The sequence below is a fragment of the Cydia splendana genome, chromosome 12 (genome assembly GCF_910591565.1).
Source record: "Cydia splendana chromosome 12, ilCydSple1.2, whole genome shotgun sequence".
NCBI classification, from domain to species: domain Eukaryota; kingdom Metazoa; phylum Arthropoda; class Insecta; order Lepidoptera; family Tortricidae; genus Cydia; species Cydia splendana.
Genome location: NC_085971.1, coordinates 3,794,610 through 3,816,641, shown reverse-complemented (window position 1 = coordinate 3,816,641; position 22,032 = coordinate 3,794,610). Strand labels below are relative to the sequence as shown.

Here is a 22,032-nt window from a genome sequence, read left to right as displayed (position 1 = left end):
CGACTACCGATTCATAACGGTGGTGTCCGGCCAACCCTAAAATTAAAAAAAAAAAGACGTAGAACGTAAACGTTCGCAGTGCAGTTGTTTTCCTTTGTGATTTCGATGTGCAAAACATTTTACGTAGTATTGCTGTTGTGAGTGACAGACGTCAAATACCGCAAATAATGTTATTTACACATAACTTGTAACTTTTATTACACTAATACACAATACAATACAGGCACCTAAATTGTGTCTGGCCTTCACATTGGAGCCATTTATTAGTATTTATTGCGAGTTAAATAATTAGTTTACTAACTATACTTGCTACTCGTATTCAATTATACAAACGGGTCTATCGCGATACATTATTTTGTCTACCCCGAACATTTTTATAAACTAATTTCGGGTAGTTTAGTGTTGTTTTATTTATATCTCCGTTGACATTTGCTGGGACCATCAGTCTTTCCGTGACCACAGCTGGTGCAACTTAGCTGAAACGTCGGAATTTAAGGTAAAAATAATGAAATTATATCGCGGTAGACTCGTTTGTGTAATTAAATATGTGTACAAAAGGCGAGAGTTTAAAGTGTTATATATATATACTTGCTACTTGCGTTTAGTGGCAAATCTATGATCTCTCAATTACCAATGATCAATGTAACTAGGGAATAAGTTTTTTGCTAGACGTCCGGTGGCCAGATGGCAGGTGGTTTAGTGGTCAGCATGGTATAATAATATACTCCGCCTGGTATTCCATTCCGAGATTCGCGTATGACCTAACTGACACGCGCCTACGTCATCATGCTGTTTACAGGTTCTCAAACTTTGAAATGTGGGAGAATTTTAACCAACGGTGAAAATTATTTTAACGGCATTAATTTTAAGTTATTCATGTAGAAACATAGTAAAATAAAACAAATGTAATGTATTAAATTAAACTTTATTTATCTATACAAGACAAACGTTTGAAAAACAAATTCACAGTTACACATTAATTACCAAGCTTACGACGTGAAAAGTTTGGAAAACACTGCGACTGCTGACACTGAGCGAGAAGGAAATAACAATTAACACGCGTTCGACAAGGATGACGGTCAGGGCATGAAGTTATCTAGATCCGAATTGTCAAATGTGCACAGCGCTATCCTGTGTTGCCAGTAGTATAAACAGAATTACCCGAATGTCTGAAATTTCTTTCGTGAATCGGAAGATATTGCTAACGAGTAATTAAAAATGACGTCTTATTGTAAAATTTAAGCTAAAATACATATAAAGGAAAATTATAAAATTATAAAGAAATATTTTAACTTATTAACCATAGGTATAATGTACCCATGTAACATGTTATGTTGAAATAAAGTGGCAATGTTATTGTGACGTAGGCCCGTGTCACTCTGGGAATGGAAGACCATGTTTTATTAGACCATGGTGGTCAGGATGTTAGGAGCTTAAGCTTATGAGCTTTCCATTTATAATCACTAATCAGGATAGGGTAGGTCACGATAGGATTCAAATTGGGGCCTGTTTAACACATGTTAAGGATGACTCACGTAAGACCGGGCCGTGTCCGGGCCGGAGCTTCCGTCGCTTACTTTTCTATGACATGAAAGGCGGTCACGTTGATGCTTTCCATAGAAAACGATGCGCTGGAAGCTCCGGGTCGGACACGGCCCGGTCTAACGTGAGTCATCCTTTAAACAGGCCCCAATTTGAATGCCCCACCTATCCGTATTAACCTTATTACATTGCGATATAATGAAGTTTAATTTTAATGAGGCTCATTTTTAGATACACTACACTCACCTTAACTTATTTAAACACGCTAAACTCCGTAATATCAAAATCGATACTACTTAAACTTTCAAAGGTTTTTTGAAGAAACCGCTCACATTACTTTATTTCTCTCTCCTTTATCTAAGTGTTATTTAAGTTTTATTCTTTATATTTTGTACAGTTTACTTTTACCGTTTTATGTTGAGGTACTTCATTATAATTATATGTGTTTACTTTTGTCCCCGATCTATCATTGGTTATCTCTTCAATGTATGCGGTCCCATACTAATGAGGATGAGTATAGGACACATGGTGCATTTTAAATGTCACTATTAAGAACAATTAGAACCAAAAGCAACTTTATTACTTTGTATTAAAAGCCGTAATGTTTAGAAGCCCTATTACAGTGCAAAGCTGTTTGCATACGAATTTGTGTGCATTGTTGTTCTGATATTAAGAACCTATGTATATTGCATCATCATCATCTCAGCCTATATACGCCCCACTGCTGGGCACAGGCCTCCTCTGATGCGCGAGAGGGCTTAATCGAGAGATATTGCATCAAGCAGCTGATAATTACAAGTAGAGCTGGAAAGATTTCGAGTCTTACGAGTCTAATTTAGAATAATTAGTGTAATACTCGGCGTTGCTTTCAGTACAGATCATACGAAGGCTAATATTAAAGGACCTATCAGCCGTATTCGAACAATGAGATACGTCAAATATATATTGAAACGATATGGATTGGATATGTCAGTGTCAAACAAGTGTCAAAGTGACGTTTTTGTTTGAAGAAACGTTCGACTACGGCTGTATGTCTAGCGTAAAATTAGTGTAATACTCGGTGTTGCTTTCTGTACAGATCATACGAAGGCTAATGTTAAAGGACCTACATATATTTAGCGCAAAATTTATGGTTGCGGAGAAATCAACGGTTTTGTGTTGTCGCTAAACCTAACTTTTGTATCTTGATTACTTTCTACTAGCGTTTTAGAAGTGACCAAGCGACCTTATACTCCTTATATTGGGGATACCCTCCTCCAATTGAGGGGGGACTTAAATCGTCTCGAGGCAGAGGAGTAGGGTTGGAGCCGGTGTAGCTTTATTTGACGTTCATATTAAGCGCATTGTAATATGCCTACTTGAATAATAAACTATCTTTAGCTTTATCTTAACTATGGCACCGAATGACTATAAAAAGTAGATTTACCCCTATCGCACTTGACGATATGCAGTGCCTAGGTATTACCACATTGTTTTTAGAACATCGGAGCCACACAGTCATAAACATAACCCTTCCCCGACTATAGTTAATTGCTCCGAGGAGTGGTCCTCGGGGCAAATAAACTGATGTCACACGCGACGCTGTCATGATATGAAGTAATGGATCTCGTACACTCGATAGCAATAAAAAAGGCTTACTTTTCATGGGGATTTTCATACAATGTGACATGTTTGCGTTTGTGTAAGTCGTTTTTACGTTGGTATTGTACAAACAGCAACACTCTTAACTGTCCATCGGTAGACCTTATGTTATGCCTTTTGTAATAAGGTTTTCCGATGGACAGATAGCAGTGTGGGCGATGGTACACCACTGTGCTGGTAGCGGAGGGGACGGGATAAAACCCAGACTCATATTAATGAGTCCCCCTTTTTTATTTCAAATTTATTTACTCAGAATAATAGTTACAAATATCATTTCTAAACTTAACGATAAAATACAATTAAAGATATTACAATAATTAGGTTAGGATGTCTTCGAGATATTTGGCATCAAATTTGAACAATTTTAGACCAAAAAACTGGTTTTCAGGCCATAACTTTTGTGTTAATTACTGTTAACTTGTGTAGTTAACAGCGCCATCTATTTGACCTCTTACATACTTTATCGAGCCTAGAATCCCTAGATGGCTTATCGATCTACGTAAAGGTACCTACTTAGTTCCCTATACAGTGCATAGGTGGCGCTGTAATTATGTAGTTTAATTATTTTAGGCTAGCGAATTTGTAATGTACTCATGACACTTTCCGAATATACACCATAAGAAGCACACGCTGTTTTGTCTCCAACTCCCCTCAAGATCCTACGACCTCCGCCCACGTGCCAACAATTAGTTTAAAATTAAAATCCTAGACACATTTTTTGAGAAGCCCAAGACGAACCCAAATATGTTAATTTCGTATAAGTATGTAACATCCTTCACAGCAATCTTACAGCAAACTTCAGTTACGAAAAAAGCGTTTTTATTGACAATGTTTAAAAAAAATCATAAATTTTTTTTTTACATCCGGTAGACAGAAATGGCGATAAAAGATTCAAGAACCGATAGCCGTTTGTTTTATACGGGGCGATTCGGGAAATGATTTAGAGATTGACTATTATTAACGCCGCTCCAATATTCAGCCGGGGCAATGGTACCTTTTGCCGTGGATCGTCACATATTTTTACTATTTCATATCTAGTGAATCTCTAAATCATTTCCCGAATCGCGCCGATAATTTTATCTGTAGTGCAAAAGTAGAAGATACGATTCAAAACTTGTCAAAATCCATGGTCTAATAAAACATGGTCTTCCATTCCCAGAGTGACACGCGATTACGTCACAATAACATTGCTACTTTATTTCAACATAACATGTTACATGGGTACATTATACCTATGGTTAATAAGTTAAAATATTTCTTTATAATTTTATAATTTTCATTTATATGTATTTTAACTTAAATTTTACAATAACACGTCATTTTTAATTACTCGTTAGCAATATCTTCCGATTCACGAAAGAAATTTCAGACTTTCGGGTAATTCTGTTTATACTACTGGCAACACAGGATAGCGCTGAGGACATTTGACAATTCGGATCTAGATAACTTCATGCCCTGACCGTCATCCTTGTCGAACGCGTGTTAATTGTTATTTCCTTCTCGCTCAGTGTCAGCAGTCGCAGAGTTTTCCAAACTTTTCACGTCGTAAGCTTGGTAATTAATGTTTTGTTACGAAAATGGTTGGCTGTTCTATTCGGAACTGTAAGAGTAGGAGTAAAAAGGGCAGTATAATCAGATTTTATACGTTTCCGAATAATGAATCCGTAGCCAATGAATGGCTTCGCTATTGTGGACTGAAAACAATATGTAAAAATGGTATGTATACGTAATTATCGACAATAATTACTATTAATGATAAAATTTTATGTTCTATGTTTGCTTGTTAACGCAAGCAGCCCCCCTAAGAAATTAAAACGAAAATTGCTTAAAGTGTCGAACACCGTTTATTGATTAACTGTGAATTCGTTTTTCAAACGTTTGTCTTGTATAGATAAATAAAGTTTAATTTAATACATTCGATTTGTTTTATTTTACTAGGTTTCTACATGAATAACTTAAAATTAATGCCGTTAAAATAATTTTCACCGTTGGTTAAAATTCTCCCACATTTCAAAGTTTGAGAACCTGTAAACAGCATGATGACGTAGGCGCGTGTCAGTTAGGTCATACGCGAATCTCGGAATGGAGTACCAGGCGGAGTATATTATTATACCATGTCAAAATCGATCAAAAGTCCCTTAATTAGTGAATGAAATAACAGACAAACAGGCAAAATTACTTCCGCATTTATAATATTTTGTATGGATATAGGTAGGTTTATGTAGGTAGTTTTCTTCTATTGAGGTGTGCCATTAAGAGTATTTGTATTTTGTATTTGTACCAAAATGACACTGCAATTAACTTTAACTGTAACAGATAAACCAAGCAATATAAGGTACTGTTGACAAGTCACGTACGTGTATAGTACCACAGAATAAGTAATAGTACTACCGTACAGAAAGGACACTTCCTACAAAACCGAAGTTTGACAGCGATTCAGGGTCGAATCAAGATATGGCACTATCCCTTTCGACTATTTAGGGTTGTCAAAAATTCTAAATTCACGTAATTATCTTATATGTGGTCGTGCACGCAAAGGGACGTCAAGTTGTGCCAACTCTAATAATTGCTCGGAACAATGCTGAGCCGAATGGAGCCGAGTTTGCACGAAGTCAGGAGTGTCTCCCCACTGATAGTACTTTAAACCCAAATTAAGATGCGACAACACGAAAACTAGTGCAAATTTTATTGTCCCCGCCCGGACACGATCAAACCAAAGCGTTTTCAGTCTTGTTACCCAAATACAAACCTTAATCCTTTGTATTAAGATTAGTTTAGGGTTTAGAATTCGCCTAAATATATTGGGAAGCTGCCAAATCTGTTCCAAGGCCAATGATCGGGCACAGTGAAAGATAAGAAACAGTGATTCAACTGAGCAACAACTTTGAGCAAAAATTAAGGATAAGTTGCGAGAATTACTGGCCGTTGATACATTTTATGTAGTTTATAAATGTGCTTGACACAAAAATGAAGCAAATAACAATTTTAGAAATGACGAGATGAATAATAAAATATGATCTGATAATGATTGCAATGATTGAAAGTTGTCTACTTCACACAGATTTATTATTTTATTATAGTGATATTATAAGAGTAAAAATTAAAGATATACTAAAATATGTCGGCCAGAGTGTCAATGTTATATTTTTGACCGAAGCGTTAGCGAAGGTTTCCGTTTTGACTCAGACAATCTACTTTCGTATGTCCGGATGTTCTCCTCTACAGGTCGTAATTCTCATGTCAACCGATTGTCGTGTAATTCTGTGCGAGTTGTTGTTGTTTCGTTTTTTGGAAAATGTTCAAAATGTTAGAAATTGTCATAAAGGGCTTAAGTACCATTAGAGTCTGTGGCACTTAAGACCATTGTGAGAACGCCGTGATAATGACTCAACGAAGAATTGTTTTGTTTTTACATGTTTCAAGCTTATCAATCTTATCACGAAGTCACACAGAGCCACTAATTGTTTGTGTTCGGATCGGACGCAACAGCAGCCTTCTAAAACAGCATATCATGAACTTGGCCAACATTCCTTTAAAAAAATTTTTCTCTACCATTAGCCATCTATATCTTATCCCTACTAATCCCTACTATCCTTACTAACTCCTACTATTATTAGAAATCCGAACTACCTCTTGATGCTTAAACTGATGAACCGGCACAGAAGTTTTGTATGGAGACGGTTTGAATTCCGGGGCGGAATACCCGATCCTCCTACCCCAGTCAGTAGTGACCCATCCTATAGGTACGAAGCAGGAGGTCCCGGGTTCGAATCCCGGTAAGAGCATTAACGATATTTATGTTTGTTTTATTTCTCGTGCTGACATTGTATTCCCCTGTTTGTATATAATTTTGACATTGATTTTCTAATAATTTATTAATTGTTACCAATTGTATTTATTTATTTCTTGTTTAAAATTCAATGAATGTTTGTTACTTATATTTTATTTGTACACATATGACTTGTCAAAAGTGCTTATTTTTAAGCCTACTTGAATAAATTATTTTTGAAGTTTGAAGTTTATGGGTTCATCACAAATATTTGTTCCTGAGTGGATGGATGTTATCTAAGTATGTACCTATGTATATCGTCGCTTTGTACTTCGATCAGTGTAAGAATATCCCCAAATATTTATTTAAGTATTTACATATTTTTATCACGGAAATGTCAGTCTATTCAGAACAAATCGCAGATAGGAGCTAGTTCCTTATAAAAAACAATGTTCAGGAAGTTTACAGTACTCGTTTGTCACTCGTACTGTCCAGGAAGTGTCCACTGCGCCCTCTGTACGGAGACCAAGTATTTTCACCTTGACTAACAATCGTTGTCACTCGCCAGTAAAAAGGCGAGACTGATTAGGCTATCATTCATACCCAATTCCTATAGCATTTCTCTAATATAAGTTGACCTCAAGATCTGTGATAAATTATGAATAAAGAGAGGTCATTTTATATTGGTTGATTTTGGAAATTGCTTGGACTCGTGAAATTCAAGAAGATACGGGCAGAAGGTCAGTTGTTGTATTCTTATAGGTACGCAGCATCTTAATTAACAATTTATCTACCAATGATCGCATGACATTGTCAACGATATTATTGGCTGAATCATTGCTTAAGCCCATAAAGTATATTTCGAACTTCTAAAACCATCCGACTCACACTTATCTGACACGTATGACTGAAAGTTATCCCTTCTCCATAAATATGTATACCCACAGCTTTAAATATTACCCAATACACCGATGTGTGCAAAGGAGTCTTCTTCGCATTTTAAGCAGCTTTCACTTCATTTTTTTTCCTTCACAGAAAAGCAATTTGTAAAAGACAAATGATGTGAATGTCCAGCGAGCTTTGTATGGACTGGAAATGGTTACAAAGTGGCTATTCACTTTTGCAGCTCGCTGTACATACGTCCCAAGAAATTGATCGATACGAACCGAGGTTCGAAACTTTGAACCCACCGCCATAACCTCCTTAACTTTGTATGTCATACCATAACGATACGCACAAACGCATCACCTCAATACTCGTATTTATAGATTTATATTACCATCGGTAATAAACTAATAAGGATGCGGTTTGGGGAAAACCGTTAGCTCTTTCAAATTTAAAAAATAGTATCTTCTTTGTATATTTATTTGACTGTAGGTTAATCCCCGTCTGCAAAATGATTAGGTACTTACCTACTCGTAATTGCACGTTTTTGCCATCTCGTCAATAGTTCCATTTCGATTCGATTGGTTGAAATAGTAACCTGTTGTTAAGTTAAAGGAAAAATGGAAAATTCATCGTTTCGGGAAAGATTCGAACTTGCGACCGTGGAACATCAGTCCGATCACTCCAACCGACCAACCAAAACTTGCCAAACCCGTGCGAATTTTTGCATTCCATCATTGTTTATACGCATAGGGGAGCGCATCTATAGCGCAATCTACCGTAAGATTATTTTTCTCAAAAATGGACGGCAAAGTCGACTTTGCCGTTTAAAAAGTTGGTCGCGAAGCGCGTAGTTTATGGTCAGTCAAAAATTAAAAAGTTAAAAACATTGCAGTCTCGATTTTGGGACTGCAATGTTGCATACAAATTCCATTATTTGTCGTGTTCCAAACTTTTTAAAAGTTGAAATGGCCATAGCAAATGAAGGCACAGGCCCATTAAACAGCCAAACAGATGATTAGTACTTATAATTATAATGTTGGTACCGCGACTATTTAGCTGTCTCAAATAGCTTGGCGTATTTTCGGCAGAAAAATACACTTCTGCTTTTTAATTAAAAAAAAATAAAAAGGCGGCAAAGCTATTTTTTTCAATTGGTTCTACTTTTTTCTGTGAAAATATATACGTAAGAACGTTGCTTTTGTAAAATATTTTTATTATATTTATATTTCTTGCACCATTTTTGAGAAAAGCACTATATATGACTCGGCTGGAAGGCTACTTGCTGGCTTCGGATTCAATTAAACGGACTCCAAGGTCGTCCGTTTAATACGAATCCTCAGCCTGCAAGTAGCTACTTCCGAGCCTCGACAATAATGTACTATTATCTGAAAGGCAGCGTAGTCCCGTTAAATACGCGATTAAGTCCCGTTGTACAATTTAATAATGTGTAAAAATTGTGAAATTTTAAATCAATACATTAATTTTATCTACGTACTCGTACATATCATAAACCCTCTATGATGCGTTCAAAAACCGCAAATAACGACCAGCATAAAGAATATTAAAACTGTTTTGTTAGAACAAATTTCTTAACTGTAAAAATGTTATTGCATTATTAATTTTAAATTTGCTTTAAAATTTCGGACATCTATGAAAACAAAGCAATTTGATTTGACCTCTATTTTAAAATCAGTCAAGATGACGTTTTATTCGAAACTAGCGACCCGCCCCGGCTTCGCACGAGTAAACCTTAACAAATTATAAACTTAAACTTTTCTCAAGAATCACTCTATTGATAGGTGAAAACCGCATGAAAATCCGTTCAGTAGTTTTTTAGTTTATAGCGAACATTCCAACAGACAGACGCGACGGGGGGCTTTGTTTTATAAATAAGAAGAAAAAGATGTGACGAATTTCGCACGATTCTACTTCGCGCATTTGAGTAGTGCACGTGCGCGGCTTGTTTCTTTGCTTTTATGTGTTAAAAAGTTGTTTTTTTAGAATGTATTAATACCTGTATTTGTTTGTGTTTTCCCCTTGTGCCGTTTAGTGTCCGTTCTCGTGTTTGTAAGACATCGGTTACACGCTAATTCTGGCGTCAGTTCAGTCCATCAGTCAATTCGAGTTTTGACTGATGCCAGAATGATGGAAAATTGACACGGTTAGACGATCAGTCCAGACTGACAACAGACTGATAAAATTACGACACAGTCGCCGTTTGGACACAGAACGCAACACAGTCATTTAATCTTGTCTAATATGGTGACTGACGCGAGAATGACACAAACAGGTTACACGATCAGTCTCCTATCAGTTTTCTGTCATTCAAAACGGACTGATGAAATTTATCAAAAAATTTAAATTTTCATCAATCATGACCATCAGTCCATCAGTCCGCGTGTTACACGATAATTCTCCCGTCAGTCTGACCAGACTGATGGACTGAACTGACGCCAGAATTAGCGTGTAACCGATGTCTAAGTATTCATGTAAAAAGAGATAAAGCGTCACGTCAACTTTTCGCAATGTGAGACAGGTGCCCCCTTCTAGGCTTCGCAAAATGGAGTCCGACCAATTTAATCCAGGGAACCCTGGATTATAGAACACCCGCCATCACAGGCTTACCACATGGAAGTTGAGGACATTCTAGCAGCGATCTCCCTGGCCGCGTAGCCAAGACGCCAATCGCTTATACTTCGTAGCGATCGAAACGCAACTGTCACTGTCACACTAATATGGAAGAGTGATAGAGATACATAATGCTTTTCGTTGTCGAAGCGATAGCGATTGTAACCTTGGCTAGGCCGGCTGGGTCGCGAGACTCGCGAACCAGTCATAACACCCAAAAAAAAAATGATGACCTACGTGACATGCGTTGAAAAAGTTTGCACTTAAGTACTGCAATTTGACGTTTAGTTAATGTATTGATTTGTTTGTATAAAACTACATAGTGTGTTTTGTTACTTATAAACTAAGTAAGTACTTATAGCAAAACTTTCGTGTAAAACGAGCGATCAAGATATTTCGGAGATCCACAATGCTAGTCGTAAAATGCGGTTCCTGAACATATCATAAAGACCTTATAATATGTGTGTAGATAAAATAGCGTATGTAACTACGTAATTAATAGGCATTAAAACACTAGTGTGATCCTTTTATGAAACTCTTTCATTTTCTAGCAGTCACATAAATAAACTATTTACTTACTTCATGTGCCTACTTTGTACTAGGTACACTAGGACTTATATACTTATGTATAAAAATATAATCAGTTCTATCATATTGTAACACATGAGGTTGTGATTTAACATGATAGAGTCTGTGCGAAAAGAGAATAGTCGTGGAAAGTAAGGGAGCCCATCCATTTCACGACTCTTCTCTTTCCGCACACTCGTACAGACTCTAGTAGTGATGGTTCGGTTCAACCGTTTGGAAGCTACGGTGCCTCAGGCAGAAGATAGTTAATAAAAGAAGCTTCTTGCATAAAAGTCTTACAAAAGGAAGTGCGATACATACACGAAGAAGCAAAAAATGGTTTTCTCTACATCGATACTTTGATGCTAAGTAACCTAAAGTAGGTTAATTTAATTAATTTTCGTAATTAGGTTTTTCAAATATGTCATTCTAACTAATAGAGGCTACCTCTCTCCAATTTTATAATTATAAAAAAATATTTAAATATTATTTCAAATTCTCGCTCGCTTTACTCGTAGTCGCTAAGTGAGTAGGTATCATTAGTATCCAAATGTGTAATTCTCTATATTATAAGTCCTATAACAAAATATAAACATTTACCTTCGACATCCTCCTCTTTGTCCAAATCAGCCATTTCCATAAAAAAATTAACAAAAACTCACAAAACTCATTATTTAAACACACAAAAAACAACAATAAAACTGCAACAACGCAAACACAAAACTAAAACAACCGGAATATTTCGCGACGCAACTTATGAAGGATCGGGAGCGACGAACGCAACCTCCCTCCTGCACAGCCGGAGCGGTACTAGAAGGAAAACAAGAAAACCGTTGCCATTTTAGCGGGAAAATCTAGTCAACCAGCTTACGGCCCGATTCGAACAAAATTCAAACAAAAACGTCACTTTTGACACTGACACATCTAATCCATATCGTTTCTAGGTCTATTAATTGACGTATCTTAAAGTTCGAATCGGGCAGTTAGTATTCCAAACGCGACGCCTATATAATTACTTTTTAGGGTTCAGTACCTAAAGAGTAAAAACGGGACCCTATTACTAAGACTCGGCTGTCCGTCTGTCTATAGGTGTCCGGTGATAGAGACCAGACATGAAATTTTCACAGATGATGTATTTCTGTTGCCGCTATAACAACAAATACTAAAAACAAAATAAAATAAATATTTATGTGGGGCTCCCATACAACAAACGTGATTTTTTTGCCGTGTTTTGCGTAATGGTACGGAACCCTTCGTGCGCCACTCCGACTCGCACTTGGCCGGTTTTTTTATTCCTCATACACAGATGAAGGAGGTTTAACTAAGCCAGTTGTAATAAAAAGTTACACGTATTTGGTATAAAAAGGAAGTAGGTACTTAAGTAATAAAATAGCGGACTCATTTTGGTTGGTTTAGCCATTTCTCTTATTTATTGCGTCATTATGGCAGATTGAGTTCGTTAAGCTTTTAGTGCCTAAGTCACCTGTTGTGCTGTTGAATCTAGCCGGTGGAAATAAGATAAGAGAATAAAACTAGAGATAAAAATAAAAAAGACTATAGAAATTTGTTTAAAATATGTAATATTCTTCCGGTGAGCCTTAAGCTTAAATATTTAATTTTGTACAACAATCATGGCAGTCGAGAGCATACCCAGTTACACCGTAACGATGTTTGTGGAACCAGGTCGGTGTCTGCGGGCAAGTTTGTTGTGCCGAGGGTTACTAATTACTACGGCGATAGATGTCTTCATAAACGCCTTCCCTACATACTCAACAGCCTGCCCTCTGACATCAGACAGGAAGCCAATAAAGTAAAATTTGGTAAAAAGCTGCGTAGTTACCTCGTAAATCGCGTATAGTACTTGTTGAGCATTATTAGTAATGATAGATGTAAACGATTTTGTTATAAGAGAGTAGAGACTACACGATCCCACAGTAAACTGTTTTGTGGGACACTGTACTTGTATAAGCTGTATATTTTTATGTTAATAAATATATAAAAATAAAATAAAAAAGATACTATCTCGACTCTCGTAACTGATTCCGAACGAGAACATCGAGTCATTTATGAATGATTAGGGCGGGGGTCTCTATTTTTTCTGTAATATGGCGATTAGCCAGTTTTAGTGTTTAGCAGTAACGCTTTGGTTTACTGCGACATAAACGCATATTGCTTGTGTCAGCGCAACCTAAAGTGTATACAGTGTGTTACCAGGACCCGAGCTTTTTTTAAGGGAGGTTAAAATATCGTATATCTATAATGTAACCATTAATTAATAAACTAACTTATATACTAAAACTACAAATAAACACAGCACAATACATACATTATTAAATAATCTAAAATAAACCACCCTGAATCGTACCCGGCTCAAAGGTCCCCATTATTCCCGCTGCGTTCCCCCGCTGAACTGCAATGGAAACCTGCTGGACCAGATACGACCCAGAGCGAGGATCGCAGCCCCTCTCGCGCAAACGACGCCCCAATTCCCTAAAAAAGGCGCGAGCCTCTAACCCCCACGGGCCTGCCGTCTCGATAGCCACCGGCACAAAGTCGTACGAGGATTCCAGCGCGAAATACTTCGCGTGCTTAGCCCTTGCCGCGGACTCCGCTGCTGAGCCAGCACAGCTTGTGGTCTGCCTCAAATGAGATGCAGCATACGTGCTAACACAAGTTGCATCCCACAAAAGGCAGCGCCCCCTCCGCCACGGAATCAAGGTAAGTGGCCTCTTACCGTCTGTGCGGCTCAGCCCCGGCGGCTCCAAAACGCACGGCACGTTAGCCGACACTAAAGCACGCCGCACGATCTCATTAATCGAGTGGTGCCTCGGGAACCGCCCAGCACACCTCTGGCAACTCAGACCGTGGTGCCCATCTTCCCCTACCATTACTCCACAACGGCAACGATGGGCCTCACACACCCTTGCCCCCAACCTGAGAGCCGCTGAAATCCTCAAAGAATCGTTGTCTAAGAGCGTCCCAAGCTGCGGCGAAGGCAAGGCCTGTAACCACGCTCCAGACTCTGGTCGCTCAAGGGCTTTAAGGCGAGCCACGTCAGCACCCGACGCAACACCCAACAGCGAGTCATAGACATGCTTGCTCCACAAGTCATCCCACTGCTTCTGAATAGTTGGATTGTCAGGCCGCTTGTCACCGGGGATAGCATCCGACCATTTCGCTAGCGCATCAGAAACTAACGGGACCGGAAAATTAATAAACTAAATTTCAGACTTCGTTAACTTTCTAACAAAATTGTAATTGCCCGCAATGCACAGCACAGTACATTGACAAGTAAGTGCTAATGACAGCTCTTCATACTTTGTTTGTTACGAAGTTTATTTCAAGATGCATTTAAGATAACTACACCAAATTAAAGCCACTCTGGTCTCATTGATAAAGACTTTACTACCAACTAAATTAAACTTAAATACAAACCCCACATTTTAATAAAATAATACATTAACCCCACATAATACGAGTACTTGACGTTGGTTTGGTACCTGTCCGAAGTGCTCGAGAATTTCCTCAACTTGCACTGGCATGATCCCGTGCATGGCCCTTTCAGGCTGACCAGAGGCGATTGGCCTATTCTCACAAACTCGCTGAAAAGCCACTGTTATCAATCGAGCATTGTGTGGATGTCGTCAATTTGGGAAGTGTTTCCTATAAAGCCTTAAGCCTTGAGCTGCAGTTCCACGTGTATCTACAACTCTCGAGCATTGTAACTCATTTTAAAGAAAAGCTAATTCCAGTTTTTCTAATATTTTTTGGTTTGTTTTGACAACCCGACGTGTTGACGACTTTTGAAATTGTCATGTCAAAGTTGACAAAAAACTCTTTAATGAATGTATTAAAACCTCCATACATGAACCCAATGATAAGGACGACATTAATTTTACGATAGTTGTCTCAGTTTTTTACCCTCGTACCACGACATGCCTTGTACCACGTGCGTTAGCGATATGAGTAACGACAATTACGCAGTACACCCACCACATTGCGTGTGCGAATTTTGGAAATTTTATTGAGCAGTTAATTTACATAATTATGATTTGCTAATACACGCAAACAACTGCTAATGGATCATATTATTGCCAGTTTTAATAAAAGCCCGATGGCCGGTAACACACTGTATACATATAGGCAGGCATTTAGAGAATATGTATACGTTCTTATACTATCACACATAAGGTGTTTGACTTCTACTCCCATCACCCGCTCGAAACTATACATAACAAGTACTATCCTGTTATTTGATTTCCCATAGAGTTTTAAGTCATAATGTATTGTTTGTCCGCATTTTCGTTAGTCATAATTTGGTTCTCCTCAGAAACGCGTAACTTTTAACCTAACCTAACCTCTACTCCTATATCCTTACGAAAATCCTGAAAAGTTAACGTGTTCAGAATTATGACTAATGATAATCTGACAATCATTACATTACGACTTTCAATAATTATGTCAAAGAAATGGATCCGTTAGGGCGGTAGTACTAAGCTAGAAGAGCGGCTTCAAAACCGGATCCTATGCATGTATTGCCTTATCCCTTCTCATATCATGTTATCCAAATCCATCATGTTAGCCAAAAGATGTCCATTGGACCATTGCTGACCATAGGCCTTCTCCTCTGATCTTAACTGCCCTCTGATCTTAACCAGATCGCCCTAGAGTCAGAGCAAGAAAAGTTTGACGTTTAAAATAACACTTGCACTGAGTGGGCTATCAAAATCGCTGCAGACTTTTCTTAGTCTAACTCTATAAACAAAATCGTAAGTATCCGATCCAGCAACTTTCCAGATGTGGAAAGCACCATTCAGTTAAGTCCACAGAGGAGAATTATTTTGCGACTTTCACACATTTTCATTATTACAGGGCACATAAACGTACGGTTTTTAACGATGTTTACCCTTTGAATATTCGAACGAGCGAGCGAAGCGAACGAAGTTCTTACATTCGACTTGGGACACGCGGCTGGCTAGGGGCGCGTCCCGGCATTTCGATGTTTTTAAGCTGAACTATCAAAGGATAGTTTGATACTCAAGAACTTAAGTAAATTTGTTCTAATTTAAATGAAATTGGGTAAACGTGTAGTTTAGGGTATTATATTTTAGGCATTAAATTATGAGCAGGCTCCATCAAGGGGTTATTGAGCTAGAATAGCTTAGAAGGCTAAAAAGCTATTTGTGAGGGGTCTTGTTATTCTGGTCACCTTTTTTCAAGAAAGTATGGTCGAGTTTGGTATCAAATGAAAGTGCTCGGTTTACACATTTATAATATTGTTTTTAAATTTAAGATTTTTTTCAAAAATTATGACAATTTTGGAATCCAAGATGGCGGCCATGCACTGTCATAAAAGTCGTCATGAATGTCGTTTTATTGGTTTTAGGGGGCGCAGATTTCGTAAATGATGACCATTTTGGATTCCAATATGGCGGCCATGCAGTATGTCATAAAAGTCGTCATGGATGTCGTTTTATAGGTCATGGTCATCATTTTTGAAATCTGCGCACCTGTTTTAAATAAGATATAGATGCATCCTAGTAAGTCAACAACATCTATATCTACTATCGAAATGTACTTTTGATAGTAGTAGTACGAAATGTAATCTGAAAGGAATCAAGTAATGCATTCCTGTAATGAGGAATCGACATTGATTCCAATTACTAGTAATTGTAATATTCGAGAAATTGATTCCTGATTCCTCAAAGGGTACTTAGTAATTCAGTATTGTTAGATTACAAAGTAATCTGGGAATCGGTAATCAGATTAAAAAGTAATTTCAAGTAATCGTGGAATCAGGAATCAATTACGAAATGCCCATCTCGGACTAAGTAGCACTGCATTCAATTGATCTTTTTGGCGAACCGCGAGTTCTCAGTTCGGGGCGAACTACTAGTTTTAAACCCTTTGACTGGGACTGGTAATGCACCTGGATGTCCATCAGGTAAACTATATATAGTTCGTTTTTTTTAGCATTAGAAAGAACTTGCAAGAAGGTAAGCGATCTTGACATGTATTTTAATTGAAAAACGCTTTTTAAAATTCAAAAACTATTACTTATGAAAGCAGAAGAATATAAATGATCGTATTAGATTCATAATTGTTACATATTTGCAGTAACTTATTTTTAAAATGTGTTTTTCAATTAAAAGACACATCAAGATTGTTTACCTAATTTCTAATGCAAAAAAAAACGAACTATATGTAATGATATTTTTCTGTTTTTTTTTTGTAGGTCCTGAATTTGTCCCATATTATGCGTGTTTTTAGTGTATTCGTTTATTTAAAAGACAGCTAAATATTATTGTGTGCTATAGTAAACCTACGGCCCGATTCAAACTTTAAGATACCTACGTCAAATATTACGACTAGATACGAAATATGAAATAGACGTCAGTGTCAAAAGTGACGTTTTTGTTTGAAGAAACGTAATTTTTGACACTGACATATCTAATCCATATCGTATCTAGTCGTAATATTTGACGTATCTTAAAGTTCGAATCGGGCCGTTTGGTCTGAGCACCGTCAGTTCGGTAAAGCTTCACTGAAACGCAAAATAACATTTTACAACTGAGAAGCATAAATAAGTACCTAAACGCAGAAATATCTGCGACTTTCATAACCAACGTAACGCCGGAAAGAAATTAAAAAGAAATAATTCCCTGTTTTCCTCTAGATAATCATCGTTTGATCTTTCTTTAAACGTGACCTTGGAATCTCCTTAGCCCTCATGTTTGTACTTCGCAAACACGTGATACAATTCATAAATGTTTCTTATAACCTTGAACCTTCAAATGTATCGAATGTAGGAGTGACATTCGGAATTTATAAATCTGAATTGATATAACTGGCTTGCAGTGATTTTCGCTGATTCATTAATAGGGGGTATTATTTTGTTCATTGTTCTGCCGCCAGAGTGCAGCACTAGCACATATAATAAACCATAGAGTAACTTATACATATTACGCCTAAAACAGTTTTTTGAGAAGTTTTCACAACGACATTGATGCATCAAGACGGTTTGTTTACAGAGGTCTATCGCGAAATGCGCTAGTAGGTACCGCGGATTTCGGATGTGCTAGTAGCGCCCCCTGACGCAGAGTTTTGCGTAGTATCCCCTATTAGCACGTAAGATTGAGCGAAAAACACTGAGTAAGTACCTAGTATCAAATCAATACCAAATCTATTTTATACATACTTATATACAGGGTGATCAATCCAAATGGGTCAGTATGGAGAAGTCAGAAACTATAAGAGATAGCGAAATCTGTTCTTAGGAACCATTGCTTCGATTTTAGATTTAATAATAATGGCATTCAATTTTTTTTTTAAATCTATCATACATAACCGGGATTCGAACCTGGACAATATTCTTGTTGTTTGTTTGTATGACAACTTTTAAACGATGCGTGATAGGTGGGGGGTGCTCGACCAAATATCATAGAGGGCCCCAAGACAAAACAAACTACATTAAAAAAAAAATCAAAAACGCCGACTTTTTTTTAATTTTTTCAAGTTGGTCCGAGCGCGCTGAGATTTGGCATGCGGCGAGCCTGGGGGCCCAAAATTACCATGTCAAAAAAAAATTTTGGAAAAATCCAAAATGGCGGCGGACACGGGCAAAGTCAAATTTCCAAGTAGGTTAAGCGAGCCCGAAGGGCGAGTTTCAGGCCGGGAGGCCGAAGACTGACCCCGGCGGAGGGCCGAAGGCCCGGAGCCTCCACCCCGACTCCCAAAACGCGACTCCCAATAGGAAAATTGTTGGGTCATGTTTAAGCTTCAACGTCCCCCTTTCGTGTGACGCTTCGGGCCTTCGGCCCTACGCGGAGCTCGGCCTTCGTTTGCTCGGCCTCGGCCTCGCGTTTTGGGAGTCGAGGTGGAGGCTCCGGGCCTTCGGCCCTCCGCCGGGGTCGGCCTTCGGCCTCCCGGCCTGAAGTTCGCCCTTCGGGCTCGCTTAACCTACTTGGAAATTTGACTTTGCCCGTGTCCGCCGCCATTTTGGATTTTTCCAAAATTTTTTTTTGACATGGTAATCTTGGACCCCCAGGCTCACCACATGCCAAATCTCAGCGCGCTCGGACCAACTTGAAAAAATAAAAAAAAAATCGGCCATTTTGATTTTTTTTTAATGTAGTTTGTTTTGTCTTGGGGCCCTCTATGATATTTGGTCGAGCACTCCCCACCTATCACGCATTGTTTAAAAGTTGCCATACAAACAAACAACAAGAATATTGACCAGGTTCGAATCCCGGTTATGTATGATAGATTTAAAAAAAAATTGAATGCCATTATTATTAAATCTAAAATCGAAGCCATGGTTCCTAAGAACAGATTTCGCTATCTCTCATAGTTTCCGACTTCTCCATACTGACCCATTTGGATTGATCACCCTGTATAAATCAATCCCTATTCCACTTCGTCACGGCACGCTTGAACGGGTAGATCAATTTCGCTTATTCTTTTTTTGTTGTACTTGTTATTGTCAGAAGGTTCTTATGAAAGAAAAAATAAGACTGCAAAAAAACTTGATTGATATAGGTGAAACGATGTTCACCGGGTCATCTAGTAACATACAAATTGAGTATTATTTTACTGATGCCAACGATTTTATATATAATAACTACCTGACTACCTACGTATAAATATAGAAGTGATTCCTTGACCTAAACCTCGACAGAATCCCTCAGACTAAGGAAGATGAGTTGGCTGGACGTCGTGAAGGCCGACAACAGCGAAAACAGGCTCGCAGAAGAGGTCACCAGGAATCGTGCAAAGTGACCGCGAAAGTAAATCTTGTTATGTGGTAATGAGTGGCTATTCTTCGATAAACAGACTTGACGAACAAACAAACTTGAATGTACCTTCGTCTTATTTTCATCCCAATTTCAGTCAGAGCCGGTCAATCTCAGTCATCACAGCATCCACTATTGACGATTCACAGCAAAATATTGCCTAATCCACCTTAACCATGTTCTTTGATCCACATGGATCTTACTACAACGCAGTAAGAACTATTTTCAAACGGATATTTAGAACCCGATGATGGACAGTATCATTCACAGGAAAATTGGATATAAACTAGGGTCAGTACATGACTAAATGTATGACTGTGTTTATAGATAAAGGAATGGCGTAGTACGTTTGAGGAAATGTGGTGGAAAATTTACCTGTTTATACATTTTGATGTTCAGTGGGCCTATTATGGTCAAGCTAATCGCGCTACAAGATAAGACATCAGCAACTTGCTATGTCTATGCAGCTCAAGGTAAAGTGATGATTCATAAATAAAAATCTAACTCCAAATTAAATATCATTTTATTGGTTGCGTGTTGATTAAGTTAAGTTTAGTTGAGAAGCTAGAAGAGGAAGAGGAAAACCACGAGCAAGCTATACACAACAACTAAAAGCAAAAGCAAGTGTCGTGTCTTACAGGGACCTAAAGAACCTGGCCGAGGACCGCGAAAACTGGCGCATACCCCACCGACAAGAGCCATGCTCTTAAATTATGATGATGATGTTGATTAAGTACGAGCCAGAAAGTGTGGAAAGGCGTGCGAACACAGTTGGATCTCATACTATCAGAGGGACCAATTTTTATTGGGATTAAACATCAGGGGCCGATTGCATAAAAAACTACAACTAATATTACAAGCGGAACTCCTTTTCTAATTTCACTTATTAAATAAGGAGTTCCGCTTGTAATATTAGTTGTAGTTTGTTATGCAATCGGCCCCAGGATGTCATTGCGTGAAAAATTCGACCATCATATCATCATAAGCCCACGCGTTATTTATTTGCTACATACCTATACGCACGATTATAACAAGACCCTGCGACCCATTTTAGAGGCGTGTGTATAAACTTTAAATGTCTCTCTTCTCGGCGTTTTATGTTTCTTCTTCTTAGCCCGCATCATTAAGGTAGGTGCGAGTATCCCTGTTTATTTTTAAAATAGTATTATAATTTTTGGACAATTACAAAAAAAATATTCGAATCACGTACCATAATTTAGTCACTAAGCGTAAGCACCTGTAAATCGGGTATTAACATTGACTAATTCAAGTGTTTCAGTGATTAAATCAATTATAAATTAATTAATCAGGAATCCACAAACCGCAATAATGACTAGCATCACTGTTTAGCATTTAGGTAAATAATATCATAATATATTTGATGATAAATCCTTTATTTTACACGATGATACACTCGGCAAGTATGGTTTAAAGTTTAAAGTAGGTATGAATAATAATAATTTCAATATATTAAATTACAGTTTATCCTTTTTTATGTTACGTTATGATTGACCGAAGCGAAGCGAAGGTCTACGTTTTGACTCGGGCATTTTGCTTTCGTATGTCCGGATGTTCTCCTCTACAGGTCGCAATTCTTAACCGATTCTCGTGAAATTTTGTGACCGAATTTTATGACTAAATAAAATTTTTTTGTCAATCCGGTTTTTGGAAATTTTAAAAAATGGCGGAGTCGTGATACCTGGCGCCTAAACAAATAGTCGTATCGATATCATAAGACTTTTTTCTTTTTGAAACATGTTTACAGAGTTAATAGCAAAAAATGCAGAAAAAAATTATCGCTGGTTTAGGCGGTATTTAGATATTTAATTTTAACTAATTTTAATTTGAGAAGGAGTAGCTAAATTTCGTCAACCCATCTAAGAACTATTTGGCTCAGTTTGTAAACGTTCGCTTTTTCTGTTTGCACAGAGGGTCTGGGTTCGATCCCCAGTAATTGTATGCTGGGATATTATAACTTTTTGTATTTTTTTACACATAAATTTCGTATTGTTTTTCTTTAATTTACTATACACCGTGTTTTTATTGAATTCCGTTAACTTCGGGGTATAGTTAAGTACGTTTATAAGAACTAAATGGCATAGTTAATTTTCAAAAAAAAAATTTTTTTTTGTTTTCTTTTTTGTTTTTTTTTTTGTTTAAAAAGTAATTAAATGTAGCATATAGCGTTGTTGTAACACGGGCATT

General features: G+C 37.7%; 1 protein-coding gene across 2 annotated transcripts in view; it reads right to left on the bottom strand.

The window, feature by feature from the left end:
* The window catches only part of LOC134795289 (adenylate cyclase type 2), a 288,583-nt gene that overhangs the window by 228,342 nt on the left and 38,209 nt on the right, over positions 1–22,032 (bottom strand). Inside the window, exon 1 of one of the 2 annotated variants that reach the window (XM_063767092.1) lies at positions 11,636–11,899. The exons of the other annotated variant lie outside the window; for it this stretch is intronic. Coding sequence (XP_063623162.1) covers positions 11,636–11,675 — 40 coding nt within the window. The 5' untranslated portion in view covers positions 11,676–11,899. Of the gene's footprint in view, positions 1–11,635; positions 11,900–22,032 lie in introns of those variants that run through there. 2 annotated transcript variants of the gene reach the window in all.